The sequence below is a fragment of the Chenopodium album genome, chromosome 18, assembly GCF_948465745.1.
Source record: "Chenopodium album chromosome 18, dcCheAlbu1.1, whole genome shotgun sequence".
Taxonomy (NCBI): Eukaryota; Viridiplantae; Streptophyta; class Magnoliopsida; order Caryophyllales; family Amaranthaceae; genus Chenopodium; species Chenopodium album.
The window spans coordinates 3,301,843-3,325,172 of record NC_137851.1 but is presented as its reverse complement, the minus strand read 5'-3'; the positions used below and the strand labels follow the sequence as shown (position 1 = coordinate 3,325,172).

Genomic DNA, 23,330 nt, shown 5'->3' with positions numbered 1-23,330 from the left:
ACCTTTGGAACATTCAATTGTCATTAACAATGCAAAAGAACATTACCAAGCACCATTTTTTAAACTCTTTAATTACTCTGTTACACATTTTCCTATAAATTCCAATAAAATATTCCTGTTCCCTACTTTTACCGGACAATAAACTGTAAAAAATTAACTGAAATTATACACTTGCACAGTTGCACTCCTTATTCTACTAATTAGAAAAATTATTAGGAAAAAAGGGTAAAATCATTACGAGTAATATTTTCTGTAATTTTCAGTCTTAATTAGGGCGAGCATGTATGCATGATTGAAGGCTGTAAGTTTTTTTTTTTTTTTTTTTTTTAATTTTTTATTTATTATTTATTTATTTTACGGAGTATTTTTTTTTTTTTTTTTTATGTGTATACATTTTATTAAAAAGAAATGAAATGAATAAAAATCCCTCTGCTTCTTTTTTAAAAAAACTGCACAGGTGGCAGGTGGGTCTCTACACAAAAGAACAAATGTCCCCAACTACTAGGGCCAATTTCTCCACTTGTTTCCATGTTTGAGTCTCTCTTTTTTCTATCTAAAATAAAATTAAAATTTCAACTTAAGCTTTGCAATGAATGTATTTTTAAGTTAATTTTCTCACAACCACTCTATACTTATGCAAAATCCTTTTTGAAATAAAAGTATTTATTAGAGTAAACATTATCTCTTAACCACCATATTACTATACAATACTCTTCGAGATAAAGAAGATAGAAAATTCGACTAGCTTTCCGTCTCCATCTATATAAGCAAGCTCATTTTAGGAGTGATTTTTGACGATTGTTTGATTAATCATAGTTACAATTACTTTTTTAAAACTTGTACTCCCTATTATCTTAACGAGCAGTATAATTTCTTCCACATATTACTATTTTAGGAGTGATTTTCGACGATTGTTTGATTAATCATAGTTTACAATTACTTTTTTAAAACTTATACTTCCTATTATCTTAACAAGCAGTATAATTTTTTCCACGAATTACTATTCACCACATTTACTTTCTCCATGTCTATGTTAAACTTTCAATTTTGAAATCTCCTAAATTAATGAATTTACTTGTAAAAAAAAAAAAGAAAAAAAAGAAATTGAGGCCATCAAAGAAACCTTAATAAAAAAAAGCAGATTGTCTTCAACATTCTCTCACCCCCCACACATCCCCTTTCTCTCTCCTCCTCCTCTCTGCTTTTAACTTTATTTTATTTTTATTTTAAATTTCTCCCGAGCTAGCTGGGTCTGGGGGTGGGTCCCTCGGCCTGCAATTTCATGAGCTACAAAGCTTCCTTCCCTCCCCTCCCCCCTCTTCCTTATAATTAAACCTTCTTCACGCACCAACACACCCACTCATAACTCCCTCCCTTTTTCTTTCTCTCTCTAAAATCCCTGTTTTTCTCTCTCTAAACTCCATTTCAAAGCACAACATTCAACCTCACTACTACTACTACTACTACTCTGTTACAACTATGGAGACGGAAAACGCTGCGTTTTGGCTTCCCACACATTTCCTCACTGACGACGATTTTCTCGCCGACGAGAAGCCTCACCGGACTTTGAAGAAGGATGACCTCTTCTCCAACTCCTTCGGGTTTGACCCTAACTCGTCCCTTGACTCGCCGATTAGTTCCACTGAGACTGAACGTGGTGACAGCAACAATGACGAGAAGCTTAACATCAATGAAGACGACGACGATTTCTTAGCCGAGTTGACTCGCCACCTCGCTCAGTCTACTCTCCAGGACTCCCCCAACTCCAACACCGAGGTAATATGCTAATTAACTCTTCTAATTCATTCTGAAAAATCAACTCATAGATCTGAGAAACTAAGTTTGTTCGTTGATTTCTATTTTTAGAAACCATGGTTGTTCTCAACGTCGCCACAATCGACGCTAACCGGGTTCGGACCCTGGTCGAACCGGAGCGGGTTTTCGAGCAACGGTAGCCCAAACGGACCTTCACCAAGAGTTCCGTCACCGCCGGTGACACCTCCACCCAAAAACGACGCCGCTTGGGAGCTTTTGTATGAAGCCGCCGGTCAAGTTGCTCGTCTGAAGATGAACGCAATCGCTGCTCAAGTTAACCACCAAAACAACAACCAACAGAACAGAGGTCTTCTCGCTGCTCCTCGAAACGTTTCTCTCTCTAAAGCGCATCATCACCGTCAACAACTCAACTCATTTTACGACTTCCCTCACTCTACTCCGGTGCGAACAATTTCCTTTAATTAATTAATTTATTGTTAATATTTCATTTGATTTCTGACATTTTTTGTTTTTTTACCCAGGAATTTCAGTATGAACAAGTGAAGAGACAGGGGAACGCCGGAAACTTCTACTGTCAACAGCACCACCACCACCAGCAAAGGCGAAGTTGCGGCGGTGGACCACTTGGCCTACCACAGTCTGCATGGCCATCTCTCCGACCCAACCACCACCGCCAGCCCAATGGAGGTGGGCCAGGGATGCGGGCCGTCTTCCTTAACGGGCCTGGGTCCGGCCCACCTGGAATGAAGCGTCAGTCAACAGGAACCGGTGTTTTTCTTCCTAGGCGAGCTGGTACCACAACTCATCAAGCACCACCTCCTGAACCTCGCAAAAAACCAACTGGTAAATACATTAATTCCTTCTGTTTTGGAGGAGAGAGAAAATAGTTGTATACTTGTATTCGTTCATAGTTGTAGTAATGCAGTACATCGTATCATCCATTTCTCGTGTCTAATTCGTTATTGTGTCTTTGTCGTTTTATCTGTTACAAAAAAAAAAACCCCTCTAATGTTCTTCATTTTTGGTTTTTTCTGGTATACGAAAAAAATAAATTCCACTATTTTTCCAGATCTGTTACAAATTTTAATTCTGTAATTCAGATTATTTACATTTTTCTTTGTGTTTTTCAGTGATTCTTCCAGCGAGAGTAGTCCATGCTCTGAACCGGGATTTTGAGGAGGTTAACCCGAATGCTCATTCACGATTTGGGTCTGGATTGTTGTCTGACCACGGTAATTGCTTCTTTTGTTAATTAATTAATTAATTGTATAATTAATTGTTTTAATTAAGGGGAATAATTAAAGTTATTGTGAAAATGTTGCAGATATTATAATGGCAAGGAGAAATGCAATTCTGGAGCAAAGGAGAAATATGATAAGGAATGATGAAATCCGGCTTCCAAGTGACTGGACTTACTGACTTTGGCATTCTCATTTTCTCTCTCCTAGGGTTCTTTTGTTGAGGAGAGAGAAAATTCGAGGACTAGATCTTTAATTAGGGGTATAGTACATGGTTTTTTATATTAGAACAGAAGAGATTTGGAGGATGAAAAAGCAGAAAAAGAAAAAAAAAAATAGTGGGAAATTGGGATAAAAGGATTAAGGGAAATGCAGTTCTTTTCTTTTTTTTTTTTTTAAAAATATTTTACATGTCTTTATTGAAAGAAGATATGCAGCTTTTGATGTTGTTGCTTTTGAAAGGGAGACTTCCATCAAAAGAAGGGTTAGAAGAAGAAAATACAAGTAGGAAGAAGTTAGGCATGAAATGCAAGGTTTTATTTTTTAAAATTTTCATGCAAAAAGCAAAATATTATTGTGGTTTGTAATAAAGTTTGGGGGGTTATTTTTAGGAATTTGTAGTAGTATTATTAGTGGAGTATTATATAATTAGGGGTTGTATTAGGTTAATTAGCTTGCTTAATCAAGGGAAAGGTGGATTTTGTTAATTTTCCCCCCTTTTCATATCTTAGTCATAATATAAAGTGATTTGGGGTGATGACATTGCGTTTTTTTGTAGTGATAAACACAAAAAAAGCCCTGTCAGTTTGATGTAATTTCCCCTAGGAGGGGTTTATAATTCAATAATGGAATCATAATAGTTGCCTTATTACTTCCGTGTTTCTTCTTATGTTACTTTTTTTGGTTCGATAACTAGTTTAATTGGTAAAGTCCGAGTAATGGATGATCCAAGTTTGGGTACTTTGTATAGGCTGTTTAAATGAAAATGGTGCTTAGAAATTGATTGGTCAAATTAGCTGCTGCAGCTATCATGTGAGAGGAATGTGGCAATGAATGATAATGTAAAGGGAAGCAGTGGTGAATATCAACTTCAATTATTAAGCGACATTCTCGTGAATAGACTTTCTTAAGCTCTTCAAGCTTTATCATTTCGCTTTCACTGTTTTCTCTATTTCAAAATTATTGGCTATATTAGGCTTATTACGTTTGACTTTGTGGTTTAATTTGGTGGATTTTTCTACCAAATTTATGATATAGGCTTACTCGTTACCACTTGATTATTTTATGGTTCAGATCAATGCAATTTGAAATCAAAGCTATCTACTATAGTATATTTTTAATTTGGAGGTAACGTAGTACAAATTAGTCAATCAATTATATTAATATATAAGTACTGCTCTAGTCTCTAATTAAGATTAAGTAGTGTGCTAATGCTTGTTTTTACCCTTCATTTTTATGGTTGTTAGGCATGGCATAACCTGGAAACAAGTTTCCTGTGTGTTGAGACACTTATTGCACCAAAAGAAAAGACACTTGTTGATAGCGTCTAAACCCAAATTAGTGGCCAAATGGTTGGTGTTTTTTGCTATGGTTCGGTCATTTCCCCCAATTCTCCCACTTCTCAGCTATTTCAGTTGAAAGTTTTGACTCATATTGCACATACTTATTTTAATTTCAAATTCATATTCAAATTATACAAGTATTCAGTCATTTTCAGCCTTGGTCATGTTATATTTTACCAAAAAACTACTTTATAAAATTCATTAGATAGATTATACCAACAATATCCAGATTAAGAGATAGATAAAGTAAACATTCAATGACACACTCAACCTGTGTTTAAATCTTGTAAACGGTATAATGTAATACGACATAAGACACACGAAGTACATACTAACGATCAAACTGCACTTTAAGGCCACGTGCCCATGTGTATATTACATCGTATTTAGAATACAACGCGTGTTACGCAAGTCTATATCAATAATGTTCCTACCTCTTTAGTGTGATTGCACACACATGGAGTTGATGAAGTTGGGTGTTGAATCCAAAACTTCATGCATGTACAAGTTTGGAAAGAAGATGAGATTATAGGTAGAGAGGCATGTAGTGTAGATGAAGGAAACTAACATGAGGGACATGAAAGGAGAGGATATGATATGTTGGCCCATAAAAATCAAACCAATGAAATACAAGAGGGTTCATGGCATGGGTGTAGGATGAAATAAAAAGTGGTACAACATTTAATTTACATAAAATAAAAATGTAAATAAATCTTTGTTGCTTGTACAAGAAGGGCAAGTTTGACAAAATTACAAGAATACAACTTACAAATGTAGGGACACTCAGCTTTGTGTGTGGGTGGGGGAATGGGGAAGTGCCCACTAGGGTGTACCATGTCTGATTTTGTGGGACGACATCTCCTAACATATCTTTCCATTTTTTACTGTCTTCCCCAAATTATTTTTTTTTTATCTCTCTTTTTACCCCATTTTTATTTTTCTACTTTTATTACGAAGTATGATTTTTTTAAAAAATTAAAAAATAAAAATTTTTAATCTTATTTTTAGGTTTAGCTTTTGGATGTTTTTGAGGTTGAGGCTGTAAATTTTTAGATAAAGACAAAGACATCCTTGGTGGTTGTGAATTTGTGATTTTGGTGCTAGTTCGGTGGTTTTTTCTAACCCTTTTGTTGACTTGGTCAAACAAAAAATAATGATAATTATGCAATATATTCATGTACTCCGTATAATTTTTAATACATACCTTTCGGTAATTGTATTTTGCATTGGATGTTGGCCTCGTCATGCCGCACGCACTAAAAATACGGCCTTTTTTTTAACAAATTTATCAGAGGTGGAAATTTAAACCTAAAAAAGTAAAAAGAATGTTGATAATTAATTAATTTGGTTAAGGATGTTGCCTAAAATATAAGCTTAAATTTTCGACTACATATTATACGTTCTAAATAATGCTATGTTAGAAAATTATACTCCATATTTTTAGAGAAATCGAAATACTTCCTACACATTGAATAAAGTAGAAAAACATGTATATTTTCATGACATTTCAAGACAGTACATTAGTATTCCATACAAAAAAAAAAAAAAAAAAAAAAAAAAAAGCCAACCTTATTTTAAAACATAACTAGGAGTTGAAAATTACAAGTAATTGAAATTTATGTGGACATGCAGGGTATTTCTTTAGGTAATGCTTAAATAAACCTTGTATTACTAGAAAAATACTCCCGTCACTTTTTACCTGTATTAGAACATATACATATAAAAGGTATTTCCTCTTATATCTACCATTTTTTTTCACTAAAATAAAGAGCAGAATCAAGTATGTTCTGAGTATATAATTGAGCTCATTATCACTTTAACTGTATATAACAGCATGAACCATCAATAAACATTGTTACTTCAGAATAATTAATTAAAAAAAGTTTAGTCAGACTTTTTAATTAACTACACTAAACAACAGTCTGGATATCTTGTGCAAGTCCACTAATACCTGTAATTAGTAATATGTATAATATGATTATTAAACTAATTTTTTAATTAATAACAACTTTAGACCTTTTAAAAAGCTAATTTTGGGTTGATGATATGATAATCAGCTGGCCTGCATAGGAATAAACAGATTACAGAGAATTAAGAATAATTATCTGATCTGTGTTGCTCAAGATCCAATGCCTTCAATTTTTTGACTAGACAGACATGCAAGGTTTTGGTCTTACTAACATTTTGCTCACTTCTTTTTTGTTCTTACATGAAATTATTCCTCATTTTAAGAAAATTGAAAAAAAAAAAAAAAAAAAAAATTAGGAACTTATTTGTTTGATTGATTGAAAATATACCATTAGGCAAGATTCTTTAAGATTATTATATTAGCTAAGTTGATTCAAACTTTTGTAATTTATACTTATAATTAAATCAATTCATTTCAATGTAGTTTAAAAAAAAGAAAAAGAAAGTTGGATTAGACAAAATTTGTCTAGTAGCATAAAACAAGGAGGAAAAGTCTATTCTAAGAAACATCATCCTTCATAACCGTAGCTTTGCTTAACAGTACACAATTATATAGTTAATCAATTGTTATTTGTTGATTCCATATTTGAATATGACACATCTAATAAACTAATTATGTCTTTAACTCTTTAATCATCTCTCTGAAAATTGCATGTTCATTCTCTATCTCCCCATGCATACCTAAACTTATCTACTAAACCACAAGTACAAGTGAGCACATTCGAAGTATTAAATATATAATACAAAGTACGTTGTGTATAATTGTGAACTTACATTAGCTAATTTTGAAGGAAACACATAATTAAGTAATAGCCACAACCAATGAACGAACTTGTATTACTCCATTCTCGATTATTGCAAAAACAAGTATTCTTGTTACAAACACAACACTAAGGCCCTGTTCTTATTAGATTATTTTCATTTCAGTTCAATTCAATTCAGCTCAGCTCTAATAAGTTCAGTTCAATTCAGCTCCTAATTTCCTTCTCTCATAAAATATTCATTTCAGTTCGGTTTAGTTCAGCTCATTTCAGTCAATAAGAACAGGCCCTAAACAAAACTTGTCTCATCTAGTAATATTCTTACGTCACGTGATGGTTTGAGGTTTGAATCTTGTCAAATAAAATTGCGACCTGCCTCATCTAGTAATGTTCTTACATTACATGATGTTTAATTTTTATGTTCGAATCTTGTCAAATAAAAGTATGTAGGATGCATGAGATTCTATTACCTTTCTCCTTTTCTAGTATACTACCATGGTAATTTTACTTTGGTTCAATATACTATAATTGTTATGGTCTACTCTTGGTAAATCTACTTACCTATAAAGAAAAAAGGTATTATAATAAGCACCTTAGACAATCACATAATTAGATGCTAATGTTATGATGTAAAAATGTTAAGATACTTAAAGCTTTATTTTCACTTATAAGAAAAATAAGTTAAAAACTCGATGTTCGGCAAATTATGTTTTTTATTTTTCCTTTTTTTTTCTAGCTTTTACCTCTAAAGCTTTTATTTTTTTGCTTTTACCTCCAAAATCTTTTTTTTTTCATCTCCAAAAACTTTAACTGATGAAAACTTTAATTAAAAAAATAAAACAGTTAACTACCTTAATCTTTAAAGATTAAACACTACTCCCTTTGTCTCTTAATGTAAAACCTCTTTATACCATTTATAAAGAGAAAGAGGCTTTTAATTAAGAGACGGAAAGATTATGTTTCACCTTTAAGTTGAGGGTCAAACTCGTCACAAAAATCACCTGTAATTGGGGTGTATAGATCAATTCTACGCATTACCACTTTGATACATAATTGGTTCTACCAATAATATGAAATTGTTACTACATACCTCAAAGCTTTCTCTAATAAGTTAATTAGAAAAAAGCACATGGGAAAGTTACATGAATAATGATGCTATAAGATTCTTTTCTTGAGAAGTTAGTTAAAAGAATTGCTTAATAATTTTGTTAGAAATTCTAATATAATGCTCATATTTAGCCGTCAATTACGTGTAATTCATGCACCCAACTTGCTTTCGATGGGTCTACAAACCCTACATTCTACAGTGCTATAATGCTTTTACAAGTTATGTACAGTACTCAGTAATACCAATTTTCGTTTTAGTCCATTAGATTTAATCGTCTCTGGTCTATTTTTGAAAATTCTCAACTAATATTTTGTGCTTGAAGAAAAATACTAAATCTACGTTACTGACTTGTTCTCTTCCTTTGAAATATAAGGTGTTTTGAACTGATTTTAATACAGTCTAATTTAACTTAATCCGAATTCATTTAAGCTAATTTCTCGTATTATGAGATTCAACTAATCTACTCCCTCTGGCCCTGAATTATATGCCTATTTCTCTCTCTTATGTAAGTAATAAATGAAAGAAATAAGCATATAATTAAAGGACGGAGAAAGTAGTAATTATTACTACTTAAAATGATTTTTTAAATAGACCTACTAGTTAACTAGTTTCCCCAACAAGTAAAGGGTAACACATAAACCGAAACAAGCTAAAAATTGTCAACAATAATCTATAATCATTCTCGTGTAAATAAATTACATCTTTACTTGAGGCTGAAAACAAGCAAGTATTTACAAGAGATATGATATCAAATGAAATAATACGTGTGTTTTTCATCTATATATCTCAATTGGTCCTTTTGATAATTGTGAAGGGAGAATGATTGTCTACAAATGGATACTCAATTAATGAATTAATCATATAGTATAAGAATATAAGATAAGGTCCAGCACAAAAGATACATGATTGACATCATAGGCCCAAATTTTGCATTCCAAGCAAAGTACTTATTAGAAAAATCTTCATCCACATGAATTACATAAAAATATATATTATATTAAAGCAATCAATATTGGATTAAGCGTGTTTCTTAAGTAGAATTTTTTTAGTATAGGAGTCAAATTATGCAACCATTTAATGATATATCCAATTGGATTGATTACTTTACAACACAACTTTGATCAATATATGGTATAGTAGCTAGCTTTTTCCCAAGTACTTTTTATTGCTTCATCAAATAATCCCTTAATCTTATCAAAATCCAACTTTTTTTTCTTTTTGATTTTTAATCCAATCACGTTTTTGAATAGTGCAACAATTCACAATTCTTTTTGAGCGACTGAGCGTATTATACACTCCATTATTATACATGTATATATCGTGCAACTCTCTTTTTTAATTTATCAATTATTTTTTAATGATTTATTGTACTGTTACTACGTCTTTTTAACGCTTTGATTTCTAATTTAAATCCATCAAAACATCGGGGACAATTGGAAAAAGGCGCTATACAATCACACCGATCATATTGATCTCCATAATTATTTTGCTAATTGTCATATACTCTTTACTGCTAGTGCTTAGTTTCACTATCACAATATAATTATGACAACAACATTTTGATAAGCCTAATCAACGCCAATAACAGTTTCTTAATTGAGAGAATTTAGGAGTAATTGTTAGTCTTTCATACAGAACCCATGTGCTATGATGTAACTTAATTAACACGATATGAAGGCTACCATGTGAAATTTCAGTTATCAATAATACGTCCATGCATAAATTTTTTTGTTAGTTACTGCTTAACACTCACTTGGGTTGTTGGAGAAGTCTGATTTAAATTCATAGTTTAAATTTTTGTTATTATATACAACGATATTCCCTCTTATATAAGAAATTACATTCCCATAATTAGTAATTATCACTCTATATATATGTACTCCAATGATGAATTCTAAACATTAAGAATATGTTGATGATTGTCAAGTCTTTACTTCGAGTGACCCCGAGGCAATTATTGGTTCATGCACCTATGCGGCACCCAATGAAACATAAAAACAAAACATAGTTATAGAATATACGATAGATATTTTGTTATAGAAAAATATGTTTTATACTCTATCACATATAGATTATTATTTAATTCAGTGCACCATTAGCATTATGCATCCGGATGCACGGATATAACTATTAATTTGCAACATGTAAACTCTAAGTTAGGCTATATTTTTTAGTCCAATCTTATTTTTAAGGACTATTTTGTTTTTATTTTTGATAGTAGTATATGGCTCTTAATCCAAAATTGTCCACAGCATTTAGATTTCTCAAGTTTCTTACATTTCTTCATTTTGTCAATCATGGAAGATGTAAATACATAGTTACCGAACCAAGTTAAATATGTGTTCCTATTTGTTTATTTTTGCTTAATCAATTTTGCAACTATTTTTTTTTATTTTTTTATTTTTTTATTTTTATGATGATGTCATTTTGAAGGATCCCTCATAATAAGTTTGTCTATAATATAAGTGAACGAGGTATAGAAAGTCAACAGGATGCATGTAGATTACCCAACAAAACTAAAAAGTCAAATATTGTCTCATGATGAGCAGCCATCCACCAATTTCCTAGCAAGGCGTGCCCTGTTAGCAATAATGTCAGACCGAATGAGACATTATCATTCTAATTATTATTCTTAACCAAAGTATCCCATGAACATCAAGGTTTGTTGGGGCCGGCTGATTTCAAAATCTATAGTTACATTTTTTAAATATATCTTATTCATAGTCATAGTTAGCAACATATACTACCTCTATTAATTTGTTATAGCAACTTTAAAATTTTTATATCTCACAAATAATATCCCGAAGTTGTAAATAGTCATTAATGGGAGTAATGTAATATATAGCCTGAAATCTCTCTCGATCTTCATAGTGATTCATATATTCCCTTCGAAAGGAGGGCCACCTAATGTAATTATTTTTTTTAAAAAAAAAAAAAAAAAAAAAAACAGCACCATAGTAAAAAGTTCAGGGGCTTATGCAAATTATTTTTGCAGCTGGACTTTGTCCATGTTAGAACTTCATTTCTGGAAACTTAGTTTGGCCAGTTTATATCACCGGCCTGACTCAAGTAGCCCAGCTGTGATCACAGGCCTGAATAGAATTATGGACAATTTTAAAATAGCTACAATATATTGACTATTGAGTATAAGCCTTGCCATTGAGTTATAACACTGCTTAGGTTAGGGCTTGCCTTAATGCCCTGTGAAAGTATAAGATGAAAGTTCTCATAAATCGTACTACAGGTGAAAAGAAATTCATGATTCCCAATTACCTTATGACCTATGTTAACCAGCACGTCTATTTGCGAACTGACCAAAACATTGAATTAGTATAAAATATAAATCCAATCCACAACCCTCTTGACAGCAGATAAATTATGCCAATCACCATAAGATTGTTAAAGATTCCTGATGATGTAACTGGCTGATCCTAAATATCAAAATCTTAAACTCTATTACAATAAATTACGCCGTGAGATTCTTTCATATGGGCTCAATGGTTCAAATGAACAGTGTCATCAATAACGGGATAAAATTTGGCTGTTTCTGACCTGTTGTCGTTAATCACCTGGGAGCTTTAATCTGTTTAGAACTATTAGCTGCAAAATCTGCTCAGAAACATCACGCACCAGTACCAGGTACTACAGCTTCCAGCAAGAGGGTGCGAATCATCTTCAGAGTATAATATCCATTCTTTCACCTCACAGACTCTATAGCTCATCATGATTGGGCGGTTGCTGTCTGTTCAAGGCATCCAACTTTTCTTGCAACTCCTACCAAATTCAAGTGAACTCCACTTGCATCAGATATGTTATCACCGGAGTGAGAAAGGAAATAAGTCTATAAACATAAGGAAAGTGAAATACCTTGAGCTTTTCTTCAACACAGACACCTGGTGTTGATAACAAAGCAACATACCTGTAACAAGATTGAGTTAAACAGGCCGTAAACTCTTTCCATCTCACTGAAATTTACCTCAACTCCAACCAAAATTGACAGTGTGTGTGAGATTTGGGGAAGGGAGAGGGGGGGGGGGGGGGGGTTAGAGGAGACAAGGAACATACTCGCAACGACTTGGTTCGTCTACATCAGTAAGGTCATTCTTCAAGCCACACCTGAGCTTGACCTGAGGAAAAATAAAGATTGTATTTTTAAGGAAGTACTTTCAAACTAAAATTTAGATTAGTATAATTTTAAAAGATATACCTTTAAACTCCTATCAGGTCCATTCCAGCATTTATCACCATTTGAAAAGAGCATGGTTTTGTACGAGTCCTCAAATCTTTCCCACTGTCTGAATTATTGAAAATAAGAATTTTAGACAAACCACAATGTTCCAACGTTAGAAACCAATTGCTTCACAGGTAAAAAAATTGCAGGAGCAACTATAAAAGAAGTCAAAATCTCTGACATAGTATCTAAATCTAACACAAAGCACTTACAAGCCAAATATAGTACTCAATTGAATTTCAATAAAGTACTAATCATAATATAAGTCAAGGTTGGAAATGAAATACAAGGCGTGGATGTACAATATCATAATTTCCTTTTCTCAATTCAATCTGAAAAGAGCCAACTGCTGTAATAAATATACGTTGTAAATATCATAGTTTTGAATGCAGAAGGTTTCAATGATGTAGGAAATTGGATTTTTTTTGAATTTCAGCCTTTCTAACTAGTGCTGCAAACTCAAGATTTGCTGCTCCAAAATTTCATGCAGAAAGGCACAGCACAAAAGATCTTAAGTGAAGAAAAAAGCTTAAATAGAAAGGCAGAAAGGCTCCTGTCACTACCCATTTGGGCCTAATGTTTCTCTGAGCCTCAAAGCGCTACCGCCTTGATTGATTCAGAATTTGCTACACCATCAAAGTAGTAGTAAACAACATGGTAAACACTTTATTTAAGTAAAGCAATAAACGATGGCGCATCAATGAAAATACGAGAGAACCACAAGTGCTTACCCCAAACGCGTGGTCATGTGTCCTTCCTCTTGGGTAGCCTTTTTATAAGGGCAGACCTTGTAAACATACCTAAAATTACAACCAAAAAGTCAAATTAACAGTAGGTATAACATACTTTATTAATAGTAGAGAAATGTGTTATATTAGGTGGTGAAAGTATGGATTGGTCCTCAAAATTAAGTTCTTTATCTAAGTTTTTATTTGGTCAAACTAATAACCTACATACATAGGATAAGGAGTTGAATCTTGAGTGACCAGGACATTTAAGAACGGTAAGTTTCGACAAGTTAATTGAGGAATAGGGATGATTAAAGAGACAGCAATATTAGTCAGGTAAGCTCACATAAGGAGATCAAGGCTCCAGTGGAATAGGTAAGGTTATGAGAGCCTCTTAACATTTACAAGTTAAGGCAGGTAAGAATGCAAAAATCAGCCCCACTTTCTTTTTAATGCCAGACTCAACGGGTAATTAATAACAAGCATGAAAGTAATGATACAGCAATACATGTAACTGTGGAAGACAAGGTCAATTAGGAGTAGAAAGCAATTGTTTTAGGCACAAGTTTCAGCAATGATTCCGCATACTGAATTTCCAATTTTACTTTTATCCAAAACTAGTTACCTTCCTCCATTCTTTTATATTGCAACATTTTGACTTTTACATTATTCACACACTCTACTTGAACTATCTTTGGCGTATAATTCAAGTGGGATTTTGTTATATTCATCTCAATATGTATTTTCAGATAATCAAATTTTTTTTTTATTTATTTTTTTATTTTTTTTATTTTTTTTTTTTTATAATTTTAAATTAACTGGGAGAAAAGAATATGTAATTACTTGTTTTGCTTGGTCTCGAAACAGCGATCATAGAGTGAATAAAATTCCTTTTCGGGTCCTGTAAAGAATCATAGTTAGAAGGATATAAACTTTAAGGTGATGACAGCATCACTAATAATTTCCAACCAAAGAGAATATATACGGGTAGCATTTAATTACTATACTTACCAAAGTCCAGTTTTAATTTTTCAGATAAACTTGAAATCCTTGATTGTATTTTCGATAATTTGGCACTTGATTCATCATATTCCTTTCGAACTTGAGCAGCATCTAAAGATGTCATATAAAGAATAAATTCAGCATATTTACATATAGGAGTCAACAAAGAAAATTCTGTGCCTCAGTAGCAGCAATCAAAATTACATTTAAAAAGACAAAGCAGACCAATGCACCTGATATGTTCAATGGAGTCTGAAACAAGTTAACAGCCTGGAGGATGTTTTTCACTGTTTTTTGTATTTTCTCCAACCAAGATGGATTACTTGAGGCAGTTAGATCTAAAACACCATGTAATGATTCCAAGCAACCAACAAATAGAAAAGCCATAAGTCCAGTGCAATAACAAAGGCCTATTAAATAATGCACAATTGTACAGTAATCCAACTGAAGACAGAAACTACATACCTGGCTCTACTGATTCTTCGTCGGAATCTGACCTGTATGAACTGGAATCCTCATGATCCCCTGTAGTAAAATCATCATCCAAGTGTTCGTCAGCATCATTTTCATCATACTTGTGGTCATTTGCATAATTTTCATCATATTTGTGGTCATTCTCTTCAAGTTCTGAAGCGTAGCCATCATAATCTTCCTCATTCACATCTTTGGGTATCTCGTCCACATGATCATTATCTTTCACTACATCAGATTCTCCAGGCTTGTGTTCAGCTTTTTCTCCTGTCCAACGAGAAGCAACAAGACGGCCCAGTTCTTCCTTAGACAAACCTTCTGTATTTTCCAATCCGGCTGTGTCGTGCTACAATAAATAAAGCAAACCCAAAGCTTGGGGTCAAGAAAACATTACTTTTAAATATCAGTAAAAAGCAATATTAGGATGCTATCACGTGGCCAATCAAACTGACAATAGACATAAAACACTTTCTCATCTTGCCAGAACATCATGACATATAATATATCCCAAAACCTTGCAAACAGGATGTTAAAAATGCACACAATATTCAATCACACGTTTTTTTTTTGTTAAGTGAGTATTAAGAATGACATTATATTGTGGAAATGTGTTTCAGGGATGGACCTCTTTTTCATGTTCAGAATCAGATTCAGATGCAACAGCATGCTCTTCATTGTTCTCCTTTGCAGGCTTAACACATTAAATATAAGGTATCAGCATGATAAAAATATGTGTAGAGATTTCTAATGACACATCATTTTCAAATGGGGAGGGGTCGCAATTGCTATAATTATCCAAATTCCTGTTTACCGGCTCAGCTGCATTGTTAGAAGCCCCATCAGCTGGGTCAATCTTGGGATCCACTTCTTCAACACCCTGTGTCAGAAATAATTAGATATAACTCAAATATGCAGAAACTGAGATGTGAGGAACAAGATGAGATTACAATGTATATACTTTGTAAATTATAGCGAAGAAATTGAATACACTAAGTCATAATATCTTCACATAATCTATCTCTATGGACTTTCCATGAAAGAGGAAGAAAAGCTCAATACAGCCAAATAGATCCAGGAGAAAAAAAGAAAAAGAAAAAAAGAATAAGCTTTAGAGTACCAAATTCTAGACATATGCAATACGGAGTAGTATAAACGACCAAAAGAAGGGGCATCAAAAACTAATAACCAAAAAGGCACAATCAATTTAAACTCATATATAGAGAAAGATTAGGCATTTGGTCAAACCTTCTCTAAAGATTCATCAAGATTGCCTATGACATCATCATTTGTACTATCACCATGATTTTCCTTCCCACTTTCCACCACCTCCTCATCTTCTGTTTTCTTCGGATCAGATTCATTTTCCACCTCCTTGAGCTTTTCTTCTTTTTCCTTCTCTAAACGTACCTTCTCCTCCGCTTTCTCAATCTGTTCTTTACGCTCTACAAGACAGAAGATGCAAAACATCAATTACTGCAGACATAGAGCCCCCAAGAGTCTTCGGAAATTTTTTGGAATCTAAGGGATCCCAAAATTTACCATGAAATCATTCAATCGGCAGAAAAAGAAAAAGAAAAGCAAATCTAAGCAGATAGCAACGTTGCATTAATGGTGTAACTGATGTAAAAAAAGTCGATTGAGCACCATTTGTCAAGGAAAATGGTATGAATATGATGGAGAAAACTGACTTTAAGACGATTCTCTTTGCGATGAATTGTGTCCTATTTATTTGTGTGTATGCTTCTGGGAAGGCAAGAATTTACTTTGTTTAAGCATCAGTTTATGTTAAATTTTCCATTTGGGGGATATTATTGGGCGTGTTACACAGTATGTACAGTTGGCAATAGGCAAGTCCAGCACCAACCATGGTAAGGTCCAAAATGTGGTACGACCCAACAGGGGCATGAAGACATGCACCTTACCTAGGTCATAGTTACCACTTACCATAAATGATGAGAAAAATAGACCATGGGTTAAACATTTTTTTTTCCAATTATATTTTAGTTTAAAATTCACTTAGAATATTAATAAAACCATTAGCTTATTACAAATACTTCAAACCACTTTCAATGGCATAGTAATAATAGTAGTATTTAGTAATTCTTTCAGATTTAAAAACATATATGACACGTAAAACACAGACACAATTTAAGGCACTAAGATCAAACTATAAATTCTTGTAGATACTTGAAAAAAGTACCAAAGGCCTGATTAGCATGCAGAGTAGGTCAAACTATGAATTCTTGTAGATACCAAATTTCACCGGAGCCATATCTAAGAATACACAGGAGGTCATCGTTGCCATTGGGGCTCAACCCTAGCACCTTCAGCTTTTGATAGAGTAGGAATTGCCAATGGCATTAAAATTTAAAAGACAAAGCCGGCTAAAGCAACTTGACTTCATGCAAGTTGTCAAGACATTTCAATGACACTTCAAACTTATGTCTTGAGTTTATGGTACTTCCATGCATATAAGACTACCCAAAATAAAATAAAATAGATGAGAAGAGTATGGCCCTAATCATCATAACTATTAACGTAAGATAGTACATACCCTTGAGTTGTTGAACTAGGCCCTTCAATACTTTCTCCTCATTCTTGATCTTGGCCAACTCAGCCTCATCTTTGGCAAAAGCTAGCTTCCCTTGCTCAATTTCTTTACTTCGCAATGCAACCCCCTCCTGAAATGTTGCAATCTTCTTTGTCAATTTGTCCCTGGCTGCCTTCCCAGCTTCCCAACATGTATTTTGGCACTTAACCTTACCATTATACTCATCACTTCCATCACAGCAATCTACACTAAGGCAATAAATTTCTTCATATGCTCAAAAGGCAAAACAGAACATAACACATCATACTAAATACAACTAACCAAGTGTTCTTACCACAAATGCCATCATTTACTCTCGAAGAAAATAATACAACAGGGATATGCCCTGCATTCGGGCAATAGAATTTTCCATTTGGACACGCCGAAGTCCCTGCAAGTTCAGCACATGTACACATCAAAGTTGTAACTTTAAACATGACACGTACACCTACACTTTTAATTATCTGTAAAGTTTGATCAGTCCCAGGACTCCCTACTTCCCTAGGTCACATAAATTCATACATTGTTCCAATCATCATATACAAGAAATAATATGATTTTCTCCAAAATAACTGTTCCCACCTTCCTCACCACACTCATTTCAAGTATGGGGCATCATGGAAAACCCGTCTGTGATCAATTACCATTATTTCACGAAAAGTGACAACTTTTTCCAGTCATCTTCTAAACGTTCAAAATTATTACTTCGAAAATGAATTCAATGAGGCAAATCGTACGAGGCAGCTAGCTAAAATCCCTAATCACACAATTCAATTCAAAGTATAATACATACCATAGCTCAAAAGAAAGTACATTAAAAAGGCTTTCAACTACACATACCGGGTTCATCGGAACCATCAGCGCAATCGCAGAAATCATCATTAAGCTGACTCCGATTAATTTTCTTGGATCCATCTTTGCATTTTATGAATTCTGACGCTGTGTTGTAATACTTTCCATCTGATAAACAACGATAATCATATATACATTACCAAAATTCAAAATTAATCAAAAATTGTATAAAATGGAATGAACAATCTACCTTCAGGGGAGATGCCGAGAAGAGAATTGGAGGAAACAGAATTTGATCCGACGATGGAGGGAGCTACAAAGATAAGAATCCAAATTAATTGAATCAGCTTTGAATTCATCTTCCACAGCCACAAAATTACTGGAAAAAATTGAAGCTCCTTTGAGAATCTAATCAAGTTTTCTTCGCAATTTCTTGCTTCGTCAGTTATATTTCTGAATTTTTGATCAAAAAATTGAAGCTAACTTTTCGGTGAAAAATTAGGGTTTTGTGATTGGATTAATTATCAGCTGTAATTAATCAGCTGAAACTTCAATAAATGTGAAATTCAATATAATTGCAGAAAATTTGAAAGTGGTGAAGATGAAAGAGAAAGAGAAAGAGAAAGAGTGGAAAATGACTGAAATCGGTAGATTTGAGCAGCATGCGTAGTTGGGGAGCAAGTGAGAGTAGGCTGAAAAATTGCAGAAGCGACGTCGTTTAGAATTGTAAATTTCGAGACATGTTTCAGTGTTTACCGAATCAACGGATTTGGACTTTGGGCCGTGAAAATATCTCAGGCAAGTCCAAGTTTTGTTAATAGCGGGTTTAACTCACAAAATTTGACATGACCCGATTTGTATGTGTATGCAGTGTATCTACCCGAACGGAAAATCTCCTCTCCCAAACATATATGAGTATCTGATCTTCGGCTGAATGGATCAATATCCGACCCAAATTTATTTGTATTAATTCTGGTAATTGAATCGAGTTTGAAGAGGTTAAGTAGAATTGGATTAAATTTTAAATTTGAGTCAAGCTAAATTATTACTCCCACCATTTTTTTAAAGTGGAGCTTGTTGACAGCTAACAACTACTTATACAGCTGACAACTACCTTCACAGCTATATTTTGCCGAATACGTCCTAATTATTTTTTTTAACACAAAAGGTTTAAGAGTGTTCAAAGTAGTATCAATTGGCCATGGTCATTAGACATCTTTATATATCCTAAAAACACGTTTAGTTGATTACTTGAATATTACTAGTATGTTACTAACATTTGAAAAAGGGCAAAACATAATCCAAAAGTTCATATACCATATTTATTTTCCTATTTATTATTTGGATCTGGATGAGTGAATGAAATGGAATAATAATTGAATTATATTTGTGGTGAGTGAAATAATAAAGCCATATAATATGTGACATTTTTTAAGAGGAATTCAAAATGAATGAGAAATCTGTGACGGTGAGCCGAACTTTGAGTGTGTCAAACTTGAGTTAGCCAAGTATCAACTTTAGAAGAACTTGGAATTACACAATTGAAATCATTCTTTTCTAACAGAATATTACCTCGTCGCCATATCATATGTTTCAAAAAAATTAATCGAATTAACTATTGTACGTGCTCAATATCTCCAACAACGATATTTATCATGGAATTTTTTAGATTTCAAATTTTGATATTCCAAATTGGACTAAAAAATAGTATTAATTTCCTACTAATGATCCGCTAGTGATCTGATTGCCACATCAATATTCATCTAATTCTATTATTCGCCCATTATTAACATTAATTTCGAACTTATGTAAAATGCCCTTTTGTAACATTTCTCAAAATCTCTTACCATTAATCTTCATCAACTTCATTCACTGCTAATACATCCCTCAAATTTTTTTAAAATAATCGCATAACTAATTGTACTTGTATAGCATCAACTATGCATGTATGATTTAACTTCATCTATATCCAGAAACAGAGGTAGATTATACAGAGTAATATTATCTGGTTAATGGAGTAATAGAACAGTATGAATCAAATAATCAAAACAACTTTATAATTAAAAAAATAAATAAAAACAAATAAGGAGGAGAGGGATAGTGGACTAGTGGAGTATAACACAAAAACTGTTTTATTATATACCAATGATCATATCTTACATAGTACTATTGAAACTGAAAACATACTGAATAAAAAAACAGAGACCACATTTTTTTTTCCTCAACAATTTATTACAACCTCAAACTCAAACGATCGAACTTTTTTCCCACTCAAAAATCCCAGAAAACAAGCTTAATTAATTAATTAAGAAACGTTGATAGATTTAACCTCAGGCTTAGGAGCTTCAACCTTAGGAACAGTAACAGTAAGAACACCATTCTCCATAGCAGCTTTGACATTATCAACCTTAGCATTATCGGGCAGCCTAAACTTCCTCATAAACTGACCAGAACTCCTCTCAACACGATGCCATGTATCATTCTTCTCTTCCTTCTCTCTTGCCCGCTGCCCGCTGATTCGGAGCACGTTTCCATCTTCAACCTCGACCTTCACCTCCTCTTTCTTCACTCCGGGAAGATCGGCCTTGAAGACGTGAGCCTCCGGAGTCTCCCTCCAGTCGATGCGAGCGTTGGCGAATGCGGCGGTTTCGGAGGCGGTGCCAGAGCGAGGGACGGTGGGAGTGAGGGAAGAAGGGAGGTCGAAGAATGGGTCCCATACGTCGAGGGAGAATGGGTCGAAGATGTTGCTGCGACGGTTGGTGGTATTGAACCAGTTGTTTGGGATTAGCGACATTGTTGATTGATGATCAAATTGGAGAGATTAGTGTCTTTTGTTTTTTTTTTTTTTTTGAGGGTTTTTTTATTTTGCTGTGAATTTGTTGATTTCTGATGACGATTGAGGATGCAAACGGAGGGGGGGTTGAATTTATAGGGGAAGGTGATGAAAGAGGGGTGATTTCATGAGATTTCTGGAGAGTGGATGACGTGTTAAAGGGAGAGCATGGGAGAATTGATGGGAAGAATGTAGAATGTGGAGTACCGTCGTACCCAGAATTGCCTAGAGTTTACTGTTCATTAGCTGTCTAGAATGTTCTACGCTACACATGAAATTTCTCAATTTTTCTTTCCGTGTAGCATGGTAAAAATGTCATTTTTTTTTAATTTTTGGTGTGGTTTGGAATCACTTAAAAAAAAATTGTACACATGATTCAACGTTCAGTTATATTAAAAATATGGAGTAAAAAAAAAAAAAAAAGAGAGCCTATTATGTACATCCGCCATCTGAGTGTACCGTACATGCAGGGTCATTTGTTCATTCAATCAATAAATAAGTAAAAATATTATTGGCTTATTTGTTGATTAAATAAGCAAATGACCCCGGCTGTACGGTGTATAACAAATTCTAATAAAAACCATGTAAACTCATATTTTTAACCCATATTAATTTAAGATACAACTAGTGATTGTAAACCTACATACCTATTTTATTAACATATAAGAGTATTTTCATTCTTGGTACAAAATACAAATAACTACTTACATAATACCCATTCATATTTGAGTACAGTTTTTGGTATATTATATCAAATGCACCCTAATTGTAGAACATGATCATCATATTAACTAATATACCCGAATTGTTAAACATGATCATCATACTATCAAAATACTTCTTACCTCTTTACACAAACCTATTACTATATTAAGATTTTACCTAAAGATGGTTATGTATCGTGTTGTGTCATATTGTCACTTATACACCTAATTTACATTTAAGCTCAATATACATGTTATGCAAATCAAGTCGATGAAGTCGTGTGTGTATGCACGTGTAGGCCAAATTTCACCTACCTTAACATGCAGGCCTTGTCGTGACATGCTTTGTATATATTTTTCCAAATAAATGTTGCCTAAACTCAACACATACAATAACACAATATGCCATAACTTGTTTTTTTCATGTTGTGCCATGAGATGCCAATAGGCTGCCCCGACCCAATGCCATCTTCAATTCTACCAATCCACCCTACTATTTGATGTCGTCTCAACTCTACCAGACTACCACAACTTCTACATAGCAGCTAGAAGGTGATAATAGGCCGAACTTTGGCAAAAAAAGTGCCAATTCGGGCCAAGGCTTCGGGACCAAGCGAATACTAATTTCAGGCCAAAAAAGTCATACCTAAACCTACTATTTTGGGTAAAAATTAGACTAATTCTAATTTTTAACTAAAATTATAATTTTGAAATGCCCAAAACCCAAAAATAATTTAAAATCTGGCGGGCTTAAAAAATCTACCTTGACCAAGCCTAATAATTCTTTTTTGGCCAGGTTAACTTTGATTAAGTCTATTTTACATTTTTACTAATTAGTACAAAAATACTCTATTTCACTATTTGCTCAAATTACTCACCACATTTTCAAACATCTCAATTAATTTCCATGGAGCAACTTTTAGTCTCTAATGGACATGCAACACCCTTTACATGTATTAGAAGTCACATCATACATTTTATTATAAACATATTTCAATGGCAATAAAAATGTTTATCACAAGACCAATGATAAAAAAAATTAATATTCCTACCAACTTTGCTAGTAGTATTTTTTAATTATGCTAGTATTTTTTTTTTTAATTATATATGTTTCATATTAAAATATAATACACTAAATACTTTGTACAAAGCATTACTTTGAGAGCGTTTATTTAGTTTCATTAATTATTATTATTATTCACTTTTTTTTAAAAAAAATTTTAAAAAAAAGTTAATAATTTTATAAATCAAATACGGAGTAATATAATTTGATATTCAAAGTACACCCGATGCATAACCCAAGCCACACACTAGTTCGAGATTAAATTAGGCTAATTTTATCTCCATAATATTAGTACTCCACTACTCCGTACATTGGGTTGGGTTCTTGGGTCATGAACTGATGATTGTTATTTTGGGTCGTTCATTTTGTTATTTATTGGGCTCTGCGTTATTAAATCCTTACCCGATAAATTTCAGAAATTTGGATCCGCTCAATTACCGGGTACATCCCAGTGCATGCAACTTCCCAGTGCCCACCACATGCTCAAGAGAAAGAGAGAGAAA

The 23,330-nt window shown here is 33.4% G+C and overlaps 2 protein-coding genes and 1 pseudogene across 2 annotated transcripts; 1 reads left to right on the top strand and 2 right to left on the bottom strand.

The window, feature by feature from the left end:
• The first annotated feature begins 1,410 nt into the window (after nucleotides 1-1,410).
• LOC145592719 (uncharacterized) lies at nucleotides 1,411-4,266 on the top strand. Its single transcript, XM_081649226.1, has 5 exons — nucleotides 1,411-1,776; nucleotides 1,867-2,217; nucleotides 2,298-2,619; nucleotides 2,907-3,008; nucleotides 3,101-4,266. The coding sequence occupies exons 1-5, from the start codon at nucleotides 1,480-1,482 to the stop codon at nucleotides 3,193-3,195; spliced, it is 1,167 nt and encodes a 388-aa protein (XP_081505352.1). The 5' UTR covers nucleotides 1,411-1,479; the 3' UTR covers nucleotides 3,196-4,266.
• A 7,458-nt stretch (nucleotides 4,267-11,724) lies between these two features.
• On the bottom strand, nucleotides 11,725-18,868 carry LOC145591185 (glucosidase 2 subunit beta-like). The gene is made up of 16 exons (XM_081647582.1): nucleotides 18,478-18,868; nucleotides 18,276-18,395; nucleotides 17,731-17,826; nucleotides 17,400-17,639; nucleotides 16,091-16,287; nucleotides 15,657-15,722; nucleotides 15,471-15,536; nucleotides 14,840-15,191; nucleotides 14,608-14,712; nucleotides 14,384-14,485; nucleotides 14,216-14,273; nucleotides 13,376-13,444; nucleotides 12,621-12,708; nucleotides 12,479-12,540; nucleotides 12,281-12,332; nucleotides 11,725-12,187 (listed from the first exon to the last, which is right to left on the bottom strand). Exons 1-16 carry the CDS (start codon nucleotides 18,584-18,586, stop codon nucleotides 12,125-12,127), a joined length of 1,845 nt encoding a protein of 614 aa, XP_081503708.1. The 5' UTR covers nucleotides 18,587-18,868; the 3' UTR covers nucleotides 11,725-12,124.
• A 1,624-nt stretch (nucleotides 18,869-20,492) lies between these two features.
• Nucleotides 20,493-21,054, bottom strand: LOC145592718 (18.3 kDa class I heat shock protein pseudogene; annotated as a pseudogene).
• Nucleotides 21,055-23,330: the final 2,276 nt, after the last annotated feature.